General features: G+C 38.3%; 1 protein-coding gene across 1 annotated transcript in view; it reads right to left on the minus strand.

The window, feature by feature from the left end:
* UTP20 (UTP20 small subunit processome component) overlaps window positions 1–18,593 on the minus strand; it is an 86,892-nt gene that overhangs the window by 63,802 nt on the left and 4,497 nt on the right. Inside the window, exons 6-18 of the mRNA XM_055575735.1 lie at window positions 17,870–17,951; window positions 17,095–17,232; window positions 16,465–16,620; window positions 15,617–15,763; window positions 15,398–15,532; window positions 14,059–14,136; window positions 12,148–12,326; window positions 7,714–7,869; window positions 7,481–7,569; window positions 5,769–5,874; window positions 2,164–2,314; window positions 1,416–1,478; window positions 477–635 (exon numbers count right to left, since the gene is read on the minus strand). Of these exons, the coding sequence (XP_055431710.1) occupies window positions 477–635; window positions 1,416–1,478; window positions 2,164–2,314; window positions 5,769–5,874; window positions 7,481–7,569; window positions 7,714–7,869; window positions 12,148–12,326; window positions 14,059–14,136; window positions 15,398–15,532; window positions 15,617–15,763; window positions 16,465–16,620; window positions 17,095–17,232; window positions 17,870–17,951 (1,639 nt within the window). The remainder of the gene's footprint in view (window positions 1–476; window positions 636–1,415; window positions 1,479–2,163; window positions 2,315–5,768; window positions 5,875–7,480; window positions 7,570–7,713; window positions 7,870–12,147; window positions 12,327–14,058; window positions 14,137–15,397; window positions 15,533–15,616; window positions 15,764–16,464; window positions 16,621–17,094; window positions 17,233–17,869; window positions 17,952–18,593) is intronic.

The following is an 18,593-nucleotide window of genomic DNA, read 5'->3' on the forward strand; positions in this document are numbered from 1 at the left end:
TATCCTCACACGTGTGTGTGCTTAGTCGCTCAGTTGTGTCCGACTCTTTCAGACCTCATGGACTGTAGCCCACCAGGCTCCTCTGTCTATGGGGATTCTCCAGGCAAGAATACTGGAGTGGGTTGCCATGCCCTCCTCCAGGGGATCTTCCCAACCCAGGGATCAAACCCAGGTCTCCTGCATTGCATGTGGATTCTTTACCATCTGAGCCACCAGGGAAGCTCCCTTATTCCCACATACTATACACACTCAGGAGAAGGGAGGATAATAGAGTATTGTTGCTATTGAAAAGGCTGCAGAGTCATTTATCTCAGAACACTGAACAGAGCTGGGAATTTATTTAAATTCTTTTTTAAAAATTCTTTTTTTAAAAAAATTCTCTCCACTTTTCTACTTGGTATACTTCCCTTTTATAAAAAAAGCTAGTGAGGCAGATCTTAAAGTATAAATTAAATAATAAAAAGAAAGTGTTTTACCTCCTGTAACGGCCCATCAGGGACTGCAGACTGCACTACATCATGCCTGAGTTTTCTCAAATGAAGAAGCTTCTCTCTGAAATCGTTCACAGTGGCTGGCACGAGTTCTGCCTGGCGCAGTATAGCAAAGACAGACTGATGCTCTGAGAGCCCATCATCCTGAACAACCACAGGAAACCAAGAGGAACGTCAGTGTTTTTATTTTCCAAAAAGAGTATCAAATGTGCACAGAAGTCTAAAAGATAAAAACTGGCATATATTAATGTTTTAAATTAAATAAGTAACACATTTTTGGAGTAAATGATTCTTTCTTCTTCACACTACTTACTTTTTGGTCAGTAATTTATGTTTAAGGTCTAGCACAGGCATGAAAAGTAAAAAAAAAAATCTCTAGACTGGCAACATTTGTCAAAATAAAGCAAATGTATATATATACTTTCACTATACAATTCTAAGTAGAAGTAATTTCTACTTCTGGAAGCAATCATTTGTGTTACTGTACAGATACCTGTGTAAGGATGTATACAGCAGTATTATTGGAAATGATGAAGACTACCAATAACCCACCTAAACATCTACCGAGAGAGAATTGGTTAAATACAACATTTTAAACTGTGGGGCAGTATTCAAACTTCAAAAGAAATGAGGTAGGGCTGGAGGAACTGATATGGAAAACCCTGTGTGACACCATTTGTTTAAATTATCTAAGTATGTACTAAATTATATACGTATGTACAAAAGTCTAACAGTCACCAAGTAACTGGATTTTCAGTGATGGCCTTACTGAAGGGGTGGGAAAAAGAATTACAATTTTTTTTTCTTCAAATTTTGTGATAGATATTTACATAGTATTTGAATTTTCTGCAAAATTATCATTTTAGGAAAAATAATATCATATTACTTTTTTTTAAAGTTATCCAAAATGAACAGTTAAAATACCTCCATTAATTCCGGAAGCTGAACCTCAAAGTGGTTTAGGATCCTTATTGTCAAAAGTCGAATCTACAGGAATTAAAAAGCATGTTTCAAACTCCAAAGTTGAAATGCAAGAAGAAACTGATCGAGTCAATGAGAGCTCGAGTTAAGTTTCATGGAATTATAAACGATACACCTACCACTTGTCAGAGTAATACATGTTTATTCTATTTCTTATTTCATATTCTAACACCAACCAACACCTTACTCAAATGGTCCATGGGACAATTAATGACCAGACTAGACTGAGAAGATAACGAAACCATAAAACCATGCTCATAAAACCACGTTGTTCCTTTGAACTATGACACTATAAGCATCTCTATAAATAAGTGCAAAGATTCTGACTGAACTTCTAATTCCATTGAAATTAGTGATCCTTATTTACAAATAACGTGTTCCGGTATTTCTATATACCTTAATGAGCAGCAGAATCACCTAGAAGTCTTTGAAAAATCATGTAGATATTTTACTTCCACCCTATGCCTGCTGAATCAGAACTTGGGGCTGTGGGGAGCCAGAATCTATATCTTTAGAAAGCTCCCTAATTAATCCTGCTGTAATCAGCTTGTAGGTCAGTGTTTAGGAATCACGGCTTTAAACAGAAACCACCTCAAAGCAGCATTTTCTGATTAAGGAGCTCGACAACCCCTGGCAATACAAATAAAAACAAAAGATGAGAGGCAGAGAATACACCACAAAACCACAGTACCTTGGATATACCAGTCGAAATGTTTGCTTGTAACTTGGGAAATAACTCCATTAAAGCCTCCTCTGAAAGTGGCCCCCTGCAGCCACATAAGGATAATCTCTGATAATAGAGATCAGCCAACAGCAACACAGACGGCTCCAAAGGAAACGTTCTGCAACAAGATATTTATTAGACCCCAAGTGTGCCACACACCCCAAAGAAGTCAGGCTATACTAGAAACCACAGAAGATTATCACTGATGGAAATATAAGACAGAACAGGTAAAAATTATATGTGGACATTTAGCATCACTTAAGACATGAAGAATCTGAGGCTCAGCAATAGTGAGTCACAAGCTCAAGGACACACAGCCAAGTGGAGGCAGAGACAGGATTATAATACTGTATTGTGACTAAAGTCCAGTGCTGTCTTTTCAGCAATAAATGACAATGACATACGAGAGGATATGTTATATTTGTGGGGTGTTTTCCATGTGCCAGGCACTGAGTTATGAGGGAAGAGGTACAGAGCAGGGGCCGCCACACCAGCTCTGGGGTAGGGTAGTCAGCCCATCTGCATCAGAGATGGAACCCTGAATAAGCCACTTAACCACTGTGTACTATCCTCCAACAAATATGTATTGAGTGTCTACCATGTACCAGTGACTTTTCCTAGATATAACAGGAAACCATGGAAAAAGTCCCTTTTTCTAATAGCAGAATGTAGCCCACAAGTAAATAATTAATGACAGTGGTGAGGATGGTGGACAAAAACAAACTGGGGAAAGGAGGCTGGACTGAGAAGACTGGTGTGGGGGAGAGGGGGAGGGTGAGGGGTGGTCACGGAAGGCAGAAACTGAAGGACGTCAAAAAGTGAGCTGCAGGACACCTGGAAGAAAAGCATTCCACAGGGAACAGCAATGCCAATGCCCAGACAAGTGTGCCTGCCTCTGTGAGCAGAATTGAGGCAGCCACTCCAGCTGGAACAGACAGAACGAGGAGTGATGGGGGATGAGGTCAGAAGCCAGGGCTAAGATTACAGAGCCCCAAGGAACACCGTGAGGACTGTGGACTTCATCCCGCGGGAGCTGGATACCATGAGAGCAGGGTTTCTCAACAGTGGCTCCACTGTCGTGTGGACCAGGGACTTCGTTGTGGGCCCGTCCTGTGCACTGCAGGACGCTCCTCTACCCACCAGACCCCACTGGCAGCCCCCAGTTGTGACAATCAAAACGTCTCCAGAATCGCCCCTGGCTAATATTCAGTGCCAGAGGGTTGTTGGCAAAAGAGTGACATGTACTCTTCCAACTGAAAAGAACTGCTGTTGATGGGTACAAAACGGACAGCAGCAGGGCCAGGATGGAAGCAAGGAACCTTGTTAGGAAGCTACTGTTGTCGTCAGATGAGAGACGGTGGTCCCAACAGGGCAGCAGTGGGTACTGAGCACCTAGGAGTCTGGACTTACTTAAGAACGTTTTTTGGGTTGTGCTGGGTCTTCACTATTGCACGGACTTTTCTCTAGTTGTGGAGAATGGGCTACCCTAGCTGTGGTGCGCAGGCTTCTCATTACGGTGGTTTCTCTTGTGGAGCAATAGGCTCTAGGGCATGTGGGCTTCAGTAATCGCAGTTTCCGGGCTCCAGAGCACAGGCTCAGTAGCTGTGGCTCACCGGCTTAGTTGCTCCACAGCATTTGGGACATCCCCATATCAGGGGATCAAACCCGTGTCTCCTGTATTGGCAGGCGCATTCTTTATCGCTGATCCACCAGGGAAGCCCCTGAATTTATTTAAGAGCTTTAATTCTCCCATATTATAATGTGAACAGTACCTCCAGTTCAGGGGGTTGTGAAGATTGCATTAATTAACATACAGAAAGTACTCAGAAGAAAGACCAGCACAAAATAAAAATACAATAAATGCAATTTGCATAGTTATCACTGCACTCAGGGTTTGATTCAATCTCTAAAAGGGAAATACTGCTATTCCCTTTTGAGAATAAAGTGGAGATGAACTAACTCAAGGCTATCGAGCTGGTAAGTAGTAGAGACAAGGTTCAAATCCAGATTGTCGTGGCTGTGAAACCTCTGGCTTAACCAACAACCAGCCCACATCCAGCACAGAGGCCTCCACCTACAACTTTTACAACTGGAGTTTTCACCGCCACCCTCCAAGCTGATCCATTCCTGTTAGAGGTTTCCAGACCTCCAAGGCTAAGAGCACCTGCCTGGGAGACCAGCTGGCCTTCTGAAGGGGACAGACAAACCCTACTCTGTTATGAGTGCCTTTCTGTTTCAAAACCTCCACAGATGCCTTAAATTTTTCCCACTAAAGAACACAGTGTGAGAAGTTTGATGATTTTAAAGAAACAGTGGTTAGGGGGCAACATATGTAATATGATAAGTAGGATGACAGCAAATTCTCTCCTTAAAGGAATTTAAGGCAATTCAATTAACAGTAGAGACAGGGCTGCCTTGCCCAGATTGTATTATTGCAGTAAGTCTCCAAACTGGTCTCTTTTATCCTCCTTCAGTCTCTTCTCAATATAGCAGCTGGAGTGATCCTGCTTCAGCCTGAGTCACTCCCCTATCAAAAAAAAAAAAAAAAAAAAAAAAAACAAACCCAGGGCTTTCCCTTTCACTCCCGAGTAAAAGCCCAGGCCCTGCGATGGCCAGAGGTCAAGCTCTGCCCGCCACCTCCACCTCGCCTACCACCACTCCTAGCTCCGCTCAGGGACAGTGGCTCCCTGATGCTCTAGTCAGGCACTTGCATGGAGCCCCAGCACTCACATCTCCCCCAGGCCCCTGACATCCCCATGGCTTACTCCCTCACTGCTTCTGTGATTCTGCTCAAATGTCCCCTTCTTCGTAAGGACTTCCCTAGTTAAAAATCCTATTGTTCCCAACCTCCAGACTCGCCCTATCCCCAACTTTACTACTGTCCAACAGGCTACATATTTTAAAATATGTAGTTGACTAGTGTGTTAGCACCATGACGGCAGGGAATTTTGTGTTTCATACACTGTGTCTCCCAGTGCCTAGAATAGGGTCTGGTATATGAGAAAAGCAATAACTATTTATTGAATGAAGTAAATGAACAAATATATTTTTAAAAGCATGGAGATAAATTGGATTAGACTCTGGAAATGGAAGCAAACTACAAGAATTTCAAACAGCCTGATCTTTAGAAGGAGTGCTAAGCTGAATGGCTCCCAGTAACGGCCCTGTGTTACGACTCAAATCAAAATAAACTTAAGAGACCAAAAACTGAATTGTTTGGTATATAGTGAAGGACCACAGGGGAGTTTGTGAAATGTGTCAAGCTGAGAAAGATGGTGAAAGAAGCAGAAATGTAAACGCTGGAACCACTGTGCAATGTCATGTGACTGACATTATATACCCACAACACTCTGTGACACTATAAATTTACATGCACAATACAATACCTTTTACAAAGATGAATCATCTTCAAAGACTGTATCTGAAATGTTCTTATTTTAACTGAAGTATTTAAATTGATAATAAATTTGCTATGTGAATACAGCTCAGGTAAAAAACAGATTCAAGATTTCACAAACACAGAAGCCTTTATATCTGATTCATTAGGCTGAATGGAAGGTATGTCTACTCACAGTACTAAGTTCTTCACACGTTCCACAGGAACCAAACGAAGAAGTTCAGAAGATTCTTCCAAACCTAGCAGAGTATTTACAGCTTGACAAAGAACAAATAAGTTTCCTAAAGGCAGAAAAACAGGAGAGATCACATTATTTATTTCTTTGATACAATAACTATCAGACCTCTCATTTATCTACCACTTGGTATTTATACAGAGTTCCTAAATTAAAGTGAATCTGTGCCTTCTAAAGGATTTTCTGTCAAATGTCAGAATATAACAGAAAGGAACTGAAAGAGGTTTCAAGTCTTTAACTTTCTTAAGAGAAAAATATATTCAGAAATAGAGAGTAAAAATATATGTTCCCTTCAACTGAGATGAGAAAATTCAATGGTTCTACTGACTGGCATTATCAAAATTAGAATTTTTGAGGAGAACAGACTTAGACTTTCTAAAAGCTAAGAAATTATCTTTGTATAAAACTCAAGTTGATTTTATGACTCCAATTTATAAGAAAACACATATCTAATGGCTACCATCTATAATCCACTCAATTTATGTTAGTTAATCATCTAAATCTAGATCAAAGGTTGGCAAACTATGACCCCCACGTCAGATTGTGTAGGTAGTCTGATTTTATATGGAGAAGGCAATGGCAACCCTGGTTTTGTATGGGCAACAAAATGAGAATGCTTTTCCCATTTTTAAAGGGTTGTTTAAAACAACAAATAAACAGAATATGCCACAAAGACTGAAGACTGAATGTGGCCCACAAAAGCTAAAATCTTTACTGTGTGGTCCTTTACACAAAAAAATTGCTGACCTCTGCTCTAGCCTTAGAACAAGGCTATCCAGTAGAACCTTCCACAATGGTAGAAATGCTCTATACATGTGCTGATGTGTAGCCACAATCCAATATGGCAGTCACTAGCCACACGTGGCTACTGAGCACTGGAAATTCTCTAAACATGTCTGTTTAGTATCTAAATAGATACTAAACACAGAACATAGTACATTAATATTTAAATGAGTGACTACCATATATACAGATTAGGAAAAAAATACTGAGCTAGAATAAAACAAAATACCTATTTTTATTTATTTTTTAATTGTAGCAAAATTTTAATACTTACCTTCTTTTGATCAAAATGCCTACTTTTAAACTGCTGTTATCAGGGAGTAGGGAGAGATGGACATGTATACAACAGGAATGGTGTTTGGGACAGGGCAATCTAATTCTGCCTGGATGAGTTGAAGGCCTTCCTAGAGATACTGTGCTGGTGTTGTTTTGAAAGCTAAGTAAGAGTTCACTGAATGATGACAGACCTAGAAAGGACTCCAGGCGGAAGGGACACATATGTAAGGGTAGCTGGAGCGGGTACAAGAGAGTGTCTTGCTCAGAATAAGTAAATGCTGAAGGACAAGTGTACTGGGGCTGGCCTGGGCATAGAAAATGCGAATAAGACACAAGCTGGTACTCGAAGTTCTATCTCATTTCTTTGACAGTAGCATTACTGAATTTACTCAGGCAAATATTCAGACCATCCTGACCTGATTACGAGGTGGAGCCCTCGTAATTACATCTCAGCCTCTTTCTTCCCTATTTATACTCGGGGGGGTTCTGCCAGAATACAACGACGGTACTATTCTCTGGTACCCATGTGTTTACAGTTCCTCTGGGTGCGCCAGGAAAGACAGACAAGAGAACAAATGGTGATTGTAACTGACCTTTTCCAAAGCTCCCTCTGTCAACAGTCATGAAGAGTGACTCGATGAAGTAGGTGACTAGTGGTATCACCTTCTCTTTCTCCAGGGGCCTGTCCAAGAAGTGGAGAGAAAAACGGAAACGCTCAAACTGGCATTCAACAACTTTTTCATGAAATAGCAAAAAAATGACTATTAAATATTTTCATCAGTTTGCTAAAATACTTTTCACAATTAAACACAGTTGATTTTCTCACCTAATATGAGGTAACACAACAAGGGCCGCCCAAGAACATGAAAGGTAAGTAGTATCTTGATTCGGGGGTGACTGAATTATAGATAAAAGATGTTCCAACACCGAGATCTGTTCCTTTCCTTCCTTGGATTTCGTCGTCTTCTGCCTTATATAGGATCTGAAAGAAGAAAAGATAAATATTTAAAATAAGAAAGGAGATAATTGCTTTTGCCCTCTGAAATTCAAAATAAAATTGGTTCCTCCACTGATACTATGTATAAAATAGACAACTAGTGAGAACCTACTGTATAGCATAAGGAACTCTACTCAGTGCTCCGTGGTGACCTAATTAGGAAGGAAATCCAAAAAAGAGGGAATATATGTATACATACAGCTGATTCACTTTGCTGTACAATAGAAACTAACAACATTGTGAAACAACTATACTTCAATTAAATTAATTTTTAAAACTTGGTTCCTTTCCATGTGTGGAGAATAGCAGGGAGGAGGGAATTGGTGCTGATGGTTGAATACAAATAACTAAACAAATGTGACTCATTTACTGATTTTCAGTGACAAGGTTTTTTTCAAACCTGTTGGTTCTGCTTTCTTTTTCTATTTTAATTTGCTTCATAACTTGCAAAGCAAGTCTCTTCCAGTTTTAGGTATTACTTCTGAATTTGAACTACTGATGGACAAGTGTTTAAGGTAATTTATTGGTATGAACTGACTTCTTCCATCGCCCCCTTTCCTTTTTAACATGATAAAATGATTAAGGGGCTTCCCTGGTGGCTCAGACAGTATTAGAAGTTACTTCCTCTGCTGCTTTAATCTGGTAACTGTTTACTCAATGATATTTTCTGACTTGACACTCAGTTTTAGGTACCTGTTACTTTGGCAGTATTTTTGTTTACCAATGAACTCTACCTCAGTCTTATTTCAAAGACAGAATCTAACAGAAAGGAAAGTCAAAGAAACAATAAATAAAATGATCTGCTATTATAATTTATCCTTCCATGACCAGTCTGGTAAACTTGTTATGAAATTGAAGTAGAATATCAGGTTTCTATTCCTACACCTTTTTATCATTAAAGTTAATGAAAAAGTTGCACTCTGTTTTGTTTCATACTTATCAGGATACTGAATGCTTGGAAACTACGATAGATAAAAACCAAGTTAATTTTATTGGTAATTTCTAAAAGTTGTTTTAGAACTTGTTTATACAGTCTTTCTAGTACTAACCATGACTCAATAATCTGCAAAAAATCTTACAAATAAAAAAAAAATGAGATGCTTTATAAAGGTAAGTCATTAGTTGCTATGTCATCCCCCTGCTTTATCACACCTGCCAATGAGCTCCTCCAATAAAATCCATAATTCTTACCTCATCCTGTAAGGCCTTGGATGATCTGACCCTTGTCTCCTTCTCTCATTTCCTCTAATTCCACTCTCTTCCTTTCTCGATGCTCTTTACCTGCACAGGCTTTCCTTTAGTTCCTCAAACATACAGGCTTATTCCCATCCTACAGTCTTTGCAGGAACTCTCTTCTCTGTCTGGAAAACCTTTCACCCAGCCTTTCTCTGCCAGGCTGGATCCTTTTACCATTACAATTGGACCAAAGGTCCCCTCTCCAGACAGGACGAGTGCTGTTCTCTATCAACTCTCTCTCGACACCCTGTTTTATTTTTTCTTTTATCACTATCTAAAATTATCCTGTTTATTTACCTGTCTCACAAGCTTACCCCACTGAGAGTCTCATCTCCTCCAAAGAAGCCCTTTTTCATTATTATATCCCAGTGCCTCAAACAGTACCTGATATGATAAGTATTTGTCAAATGACAGAATACATTTATCTTCTGAAGACTCTTTTCACATCTATTATCCTCTCTAATTTCCACTATAAATTTGTGGATGAAGTGTGACCAGGAATATTCAGACAAAGACAAGTTATTCTACAGGGTGACAGAAATTTTCCTAGTGATGGAAGTTTTCTTACAGAAAGAAAACACAGAACCTGTGGCACTTGCTTTAAGTTAATATGCTTCCATTTATTAGGAATGATAATTTCTATTTGAAAAAAGAGTAAGCAGAATCCTTTCAAATAACTAAACTTTGCTTTAACTTCCAAAGAGTATCTATCATTTTTAATAAAACCGAAAAAGTAATCCACAGCCTTTTTAACAATTCAAACAATGCAAAAGTGTATAATCTAAAAGCTAATAATCACTTCTTTCTTCCTCTTACCATCCTTCTGATGTAAATAAAGTTAACAGTTTTGTGTATCTTTAGGGAGTTGTCAAATCTCCCCAAACTGACCTTTAGATTTAATATAATTCAAAACAAAATCCCAGCAAGGATTTTTTTGTAGACAAGTTTCTTCTAAAATTTATACAAAAGAAGAAAGGACCAGGAATAGATGAAGCAATTTTGAAAACAAAGAACACAGTGGAAGGATTTAAGATTTCCTGATTCATTTTATTGTAGTAATAAGACAGTGTGGCATCAGAGGAGAAGAGACACATAGATCAATGGAACAGAAGAGACAGCCAGAAAGTCCCACACATTAATGTCCAGCTGATTTTTGACACAGATGCAAAAGAGGTTCAATGAGAAAGAAGAGCCTTTTCAACAAATGCTGCCAGAGCAGTGGACATTTAGAGGCAAAAAAGGAAACTTGATCTAAACTTCACACCTTATATAAAAACTAACTCAAAATGGATCATGGACTTAAATGTAAAACATAAAATGATAAGATTTTAAGAAAAATAGGAGGAAGTACTTAAGAACTACAGCTAGGAAAAAAGTTCTTAGACTCAACATCAAAAGCATTATCCATAAAAGGAAAAGCTGATAAACTGGACCTCGTCAAAATATAAAACATCTGATCTGTGAAAAATCTTAAGTGAAGGAAGATAAGCTACAGACTGGGAGAAAATACTTGCAAAGCAGGTGAAAGGATTTATATCCAAATATATAAAGCATTCTTGAAACTCAACAATAAAGAAACAATCACAATCAAGTTAGAAGATGGATCAAGGAAATGAACATATATGTCACTAAAGATGATATGCAGATGGCAAATAAGCATATCAATATCCTTAGCCACTAGGGAAATGCAAATTAAAATCACCATGTAGATATCACTACATCCTATCGAACTGGAAAAACCAAAAAATCAGTGATAATATCAAACGTTGGTGAGGATGCAGAGACACTGGATCACCTATACTTGTGGGAATGTAAAACGGCACTCAGTTCAGTTCAGTCGCTCAGTCGTGTCCAACTCTTTGCGACCCCATGAACTGCAGCATGCCAGGCCTCCCTGTCCATCACCAACTCCCAGAGTTCACTCAAACTCACAAAATGGCACTACCACTCTGCAAAACTATTTGACAGCTTATCAACCTGAACATGCCCGTATCATATAATCCAACAAGTCTGCTTTTAGGCATTTACCTCAGAGAAATGGAAAGCTATGTACATGAATGTTAATAAGAGCATTATTCATAATATCCAAAAACTAGGAATAGCATAAATATCTTTCAACAAGTGAATGACTAAACAGACTGCTCCATCCATTACCTTGGAATACTACTCAGGAGCAACACAAAGAAATATATTCAAAATAAAAAAGAATGGGTTACTGATGCACACAACTCAGATGGGTCTCAAGGGAATTATGTTGTGTGAAAAAGTCAATCTCCAACGCTGTACAGTATAATTTCATGTATATAATATTCTTGAAATGACAAAAGTGTAAAAACAGAGTGTAAGATTAGTAGTTGCCAAGAGTTAGGGTTGGAATGCAGAGCCGCAGGGTGACTATGGCTACTGAAAGTAGCACCAGAGATCCTTGCAGTGATGGAATAGCTCTGTATCTTGACTCTGGTGATTGTTGTGAATAGACATGAGATAAAAATGCACAGAACTATATATCCATATACATTTACACACAGAGATGAGTGATGTAAAACTGGTAAATCTGAATAAGATTGGTAGATTGTACTGATGTCAATTATCTAGTTGTGATATTGAAATAAGTTTATATAAGATGTTGCCACCAGGGGGAAAACTGCAGGAAAGGTATATGGAACCTCTCTGTTCTGTTTATTATGACCACATGTGAATATACAATTGTTTTAAAATAAAAGGTTAAGAAAATTAATAGTGACTTCTTTCTTCCACTTACCACCTTCCTGAAGTTAACATCTTAACCTGTTTTTGTACCATTCCACGTGTTCCTATGCTTATATATACTTTCGATTTTAACTTTGCAAAATGTGATGGTATTAGATGTACTTACTCTCCTACAACTTATTTTTTTCATGTAACAATATATCACAGACATTTTTCCAATTAATACATGTAGATCTTCAGTTTTTACAATATTCTGAATGCATTATTTTTAAATGTAACCCTACCAAGAATATAGGAAATTAGGACTTTAGAACTTACCCCACCGTCTGCTGGGAGAAAAGCAGAGGGTACTTCTCAATCGCCATGGAGCCAGCAGTGGGAGGTGCTGCTTTGTTAAGAATGAGCTTGGCCAAAATGGCCAGAGCTTCATCTCTGACTGCAGCATCATTCGTCAGGAAGCAATTCTCAATATACAAGAGAAAGCTGGGTAGGAAAAGCTAAAAATAAACAAGAAAATCATACTTATTAACAGATGTAAATTTCAGAACACTTAATGAAGAGAATATTCTAACACTTCCACAAAGAAAAAAAGATCATAAACAAAGATACCAGACCTCTCCAGAGGAGCAAAGGATGCAAGAAGACAATGGAGCAAGGCCTGAAAAACTGAGGAAGAATGAAAGAATCTAAAATGATACACCTGGGGTACTGGAGGTATAGAGTGAGGAGACAAGACACTTTCAGATGTACTAAAGCTCAAAATTTTACTACTGTTCACCTTTTCTCAGGAACCTCTGGAGAATGTGTTTCATCAAAATAAGAAAGTAAACTACAATGTAAGAAAGCAAGCTATAGCAAGAGAAAGACATGGGACCCAGGAAACAGGGCAAGTCCCAGTATGGCATCTGTGCAGTGGGCAGAGAAAGCAACCCGTTCAGAGTTAAATGGTTCTGGCAAGACTGTCTCCAGAAGAGAAAAGATCTGTTAAATGATGTGCTAATTCGCTGTGTGGAAGGCATTATACGAGGCTGCTGGAAGGCTGGTTGATGAACAATTTTAAAGAAGCAATTTCCAGTTTTTAAAGAATGAGGCAATTGGAAAAAATGAAGGGGTACACAAAAAAAGAAATGTAACTATAAAATATTCCTTGCTTATAAGGAGTACTGAGTATGATCTCAGCCAAAATTTGTGATGTTAACTCTCTATTGAGAAAAGTAGTATAAAAGAATAGAATCCACCTACTCAGGAGGAAGCCTACAGATGTGGACTAAAATTAATGTGTCAAGAAAAAGCAGTATATTCAGATGATTTAAAAATATAAAGTAAATACTAGAAAAAAAAATAGCTAAAAAAAAAAATCATTAGGTGTGCTTGTTCCTGGTGAGGAAGATGGGGGTGGGAATATTTAGCCCTGTGTGACCTTTCAAACTACATGCATAGGATACTCTGATAAAAATAAGTTATTAAAAAGAAGACCAAAAGGAACAGGGGAGAAGGAAAAGATGCCGCTGCCAAGAAAATCAGAGGGCTATAAAGGGTCCTCACTGGGCAGGAGAACAAAGCTAGGACATGTCTAAAGAAGAGGGGGTTTTTTTTTTGGAGACAACCAAAAATATATATATTATTAAAGACTAAAGGGGAAAATGAGAGAAGAGATAGATTTCTATGAAGTACATAGTAGGATCACCAGTTTTAAGGAGTGGCAAATGTTTGATGCGGATGAGGGGAAGAGATAAGTTCAGGATTTGATGACACAGTGTTTTATAACTTCCTAAGTGAAAAGTGTGAAAGTGTTTGCCAGTCAGTTGTGTCCAACTCTTTGCGACCCCAAGGACTATAGCAAGCCAGGCTCTTCTGCCCATGGGATTCTCCAGGCTACTAGAGTGGGTAGCCATTCCCTTCTCCAGGGGATCTTCCCAACCCAGGGACTGAACACAGGCCTTCCACATTGCAGGTAGATTCTTTACCTTCTGGGCCACCACTACAGGCTATAACTTCCTAAAAGATTACTAAAACCAAATTGGTTACCTATTATAATTTAAAATGCTTAGCATGTGGAATAAAGTTTCACATGTGACTTAGAACTGGAATATAATTGTTTCAAAAAAAAAAGAATTAAAAACATCAAATCCTTTCCTATTCCTTTCAAAAAACAAAAATCACAGGATTTTTAAAATTGATTATTTCATCATGACAGAGTCAAATCCAAGACTTAATAATCTCACTCACCTGCTCAAACTGCTTCATAGCAAACATGACTTCTGAAAAATCCAAAATTAAGCGTCTTTCAAAGTTGCTTTCAAAAACCTGTGGCAAAGAATACTAATGTAAGTACAAAGAGAGTACTCTCCCATTCCTGAAAATAAAAACATCCCAAATCTTCAAGGTCCTCCAGCTTGCAAGTAGGAAGTAGTGGGATGCTCAATACAAGTTAAAGTAGTCATGGGAAGCAAAAAGAACTGGACTGTTGAATCTGCCACTGCCAGGGGTGAGCCCAGGCACTGGGCCCCCCTCCACAGAAAAGAAACTACTGAAGTAGAGGAATGGTGGGCACACTCCCACCAGCATTCTAAGTGCTCGGCCTTCTCCAAAGGGACTTACAGATTCGAAGGGCACTGTACTTCCAGTGATTAACACAGGTGCTCTGCCTAAGACCTGCTCATTCTTTCCCAGCTACACAGCAACATAAAAGGACAAGCAACACTTTATACCTTCTTTGTAACTTTCCACTGCTGCCCTACAAAGAACCTAACTGATTTTTACTTTCAGTCCCATCTCCCTCCAATTCATCTTAACTCACCAAGATACCAATCTCATTCAATTATTTCCCTGCTTATCATTTTTCCAGGACCCTCCACTACTTGCAGAGGAAAAAAATCCAACCTGATTTTTCAAAGCCAAGCAGAGCTTTACTGATATATATCACACTTCCTGTGCCCACAGCCCAGATGGCATAGATTTTTGAACACATCTCTGTTCTTCTCTCTCCTAGAGTTTTTAATCCTTCCTCTGACCGGCAGACTGATATTTAACCTTCAAGGACTATTCAAAATATAAGTCCGTTGAAAAGCATTCTGTTCCACAATCCCAGACAGAATTAACCTTTACGTTTCAGTTCAGTTCAGTTGCTGTCGTGTCCGACTCTTTGCGACCCCATGAATTGCAGCACACCAGGCCTCCCTGTCCATCACCAACTCCCGGAGTTCAGTGTGACACAAATGTTGACAGACTGATTCAACAGATTTAAACTATATACTACCAGGACCCCACCTCCCTAAAAAAAAAAATCACAGGGGGAAAAAAACCCAAAAACTGTCCATCCTACCATATCTAGTCCATAGCCTGCACTTGGTTAAGTAAATATTTGTTCAGGTGAATATTTGCTGAGCAGATTTAGCTTTTAGCACATTTGTTTTATTTCCAATACAGCATGTGATTCACATCTCCTTAACAAGATTATAAATTCCCTGAAGGCAGAGCCTTTGCCAGGCGTCACTGGTATTCCCCTGAAGGCTTACTCAATGCTAACATATTAACTACTTGATTAATATTTGCTGAAGTAAATTACTTTTTCTATGGTTTCTCTGATGAGGGTCTCTGGCAAGGAAACATTTTCGCCTAGGATCAAAGCAGAAACTACACCCAAGAGTGTCTCCCGGCAAGATGTAGAGAGATGGGCTGTTTGTAGTGTTTGAGACAAGACCTGTAAAACAAAAGGGAAAACAATGCACACTTAGCAGTCAGCTTCTAACAAACATGCTCTAAGCAAACTAAGTTGGGAACTTACTTTACAAACATCAATGGGTTTGGTTATCTTTGATCCATTTCCATGTTTTACAAGTATCAGGTATGTTTCTAACAACCTTTTAATCTGTTCAGAACTTTCACCACAATTAGTTTCTGTTACTTTTGTATGTAGATCCAGGAGTGATTCCTGCAAACAAAGAATTTAAGAGAGAAAAACTATCAACTATCAAACTCATCTGTTAATGAAAATATTATGTGAAGCCACTCAAATTTTCACATTCTTTTGCTTTGAAATAAGAAGACACCTTTACTGGGAGTCACTAATGATAACTACAAACGTTACTCCCATCCAAGTACTAACCAGGGCTGATCCTGCTTAGCTTCTGAGATCAGATGAGACTGGGTGAGTTCAGGGTGGTGTGGCCATAGACATAGGTGAGTTCAGGGTGGTGTGGCCGTAGACATAACCACAAACGTTTCTGAGTGCACTGTTTCAAGTTCTTAACAAGTATTTCCTCACCATCCTCACAGGTAGAGAATACTATACTCTTAGTTACCAGATGAAAAGACTGAGGACTAGACACTTAAATAAGTTTCCTAAGTCACAGGAGCAGTAAGTGACAAAGCCACTATGCAAAGAGGCCATCTGGCTCCAAAGCCTTTGCTCTTATCCACTATGCTGTACTGCATGCATCTCAAGATACCGAAAGCAAGTAAAAATATTAGTACAAGGGGTAGATGGAAGGAAAATCCTAGTTAGTGTGTAAAATTATAACAACAATTATAAAATATAATCTCCAGCAGAAGAAGGAGATTCTAAGCTAAGAACAACAGCAATCAACTCTTGGACTCCTAGTTACACACAAATACTTAAAAACCACAACTCACTTGCAAACATTCAAAGAATATTCCAAAATGTTCCTTGTAGATATAGAGTGCAGTGGATTTGACCATGTTTTTGAGTGTTTCTCCAACTAAAATCCATGGAAGTTGAGCTTCTGTTTCTGTAACTGGTCCAAGCTTTTGCAAAATTAGCTTTATTGCCTGTGGAAATCCAAGAGTCATGAAAATGAATATGTACACTCTTAGTCTCAAGTATTTCACTGTTATTTCCACTCTTGATTATTCTCCACTCTGATCAAGCTATCTTAAAATCTGATTCAGGATAATCAAGGATATGACAGTTTTGGTGGTTAACTATGTGTCCCAAAAGAATTTCAAAACTAGGATTAGGAATTTTATCATACAACTGCCCACCCCCATCACCCTCGCTCACTGATCAATTTATGTTACCTTCCAGCATGCAGGATGAAAAAGAGAGCAGTGATTTTTTACATGAGAAATACCTAATAACCCAGGGCCTATATTAAGTAAGCACTGCTTTTAAAGCCCTAATGCTCCCCAAATGTTTTCTATTTACTCTACGTAATCCTCTCTCTGAATCACCTGTGTATATCTCATTCATTTCCTTTTTAATCCTTTTCACAAAGACTCAAGGAACTCCTCTAGCTCATTTACCTTCTCTGTGCAAGAGTGAAACATATTTCTAACTCCTTTGCACATTTCAAAGAGCAACTGTCCAACGCCTTCTACTTTTTCTGGATGTTCATCAAGATCAAGAAACATTAAATTGAAAAGTGCATTTTTATCAGAAACCTAAAACACAAAATGCAAATAGAAAACTGCATTTACAACATAAACATATCCAAAAGAAGAATTATTATTTGCTATTCTAAAGATTTATATTTAAATGTAATAAGGAAAAAAATTCTGAAAAGAAGAGACACTTGCCAATGATTTCAAACTACTGCGAGAGTACCGTAACATTTGTAATGTTACACAGGAGTGATTAATTCATGGGTATAATATGAAGGTATGTACCAAGAAAAACTATGTAAGGCAACATTCTATCTTTTATGAGTATAAAAGAAATTTAATAGCAATGATTTTATTATAAAAACTCTTATAAAAACAAAAACAAATGACACTATAAAATCAGTTGCTTATAGGAAACTATTATAAAAATCCCTGTTAATCTCACTGTTCATGTATAGACTGACATGAATTAGAGAATGTATATACACCAAATAACAAGAAAAGAAACAACCAAATTATTTCACATTAGTAAGCAAAAACAACCTTATGATGAGATAACCTCAAAACACTAACAGGTTTCCATTTATATATATATATATATGTCAGTCCATAATAACCATATTGTAAACGATATTGCCTTCTGTTCATCAGATTCTTGAGGATTAATGAGCAATAAACATACAATTATCAAACTAACCTTTCTCATCAAAAAAGTAAAGCTTTCAGCAGCAAAATTTCTTATATGTAGCTTTTTATGAGCCAGAAGTGTACTATACATGCTATAAATGAGAAAATAAGATATTTAATTAATCATTTTAATAAAGATGTATTAATAGTACATGTCAATTATGTTCTTAATACTATGCAAGGAATGCAAGGAAGGTATAATAAAATAAGCAGTTTAAAAATCTCATTCGATTACATGACACTCACATGTCAAATGGAGACTGAAGTTAACAGACATTAAAAGTTCTAGGATTGGTTGTTGTCAGTATCAATAAAAACTGCCTGGACTTCCCTGGTGGTGTAGTGGATAAAGAATCTGCCTGCCAAAGTAGGGGACATGGGTTCCATTTCCGATCCAGGAAGATTCCATGTGCTATGGAGCAACTTAGCCCCTGTGCTGCAACTACTGAAGCCCATGCACCTAGAGCCTGTGCTCCCACGCACTGAAGCTAGAGAGCAGCGCCTGTTTGCCACAACTGGAGAAAGCCTGTGTGCAGTAACAAAGGTCCAGTGTGGCCAAAAACTAAAAAAGTAAAAACTTCCCTTGACCAAAAGACAAAAACTTAACACAACTTAAATGCTAAAAACTATCACTGTAGAAGAGGATCACTCTTCTGAGGGGCTTCGAGCACCCAGTTGTTTCCACAGAGGAAATCTTGTGTTCGACAAGTGCCTATTGCTTTTGCTCTCAAAGC

The sequence above is a fragment of the Bubalus kerabau genome, chromosome 1 (genome assembly GCF_029407905.1).
Source record: "Bubalus kerabau isolate K-KA32 ecotype Philippines breed swamp buffalo chromosome 1, PCC_UOA_SB_1v2, whole genome shotgun sequence".
Taxonomy (NCBI): domain Eukaryota; kingdom Metazoa; phylum Chordata; class Mammalia; order Artiodactyla; family Bovidae; genus Bubalus; species Bubalus kerabau.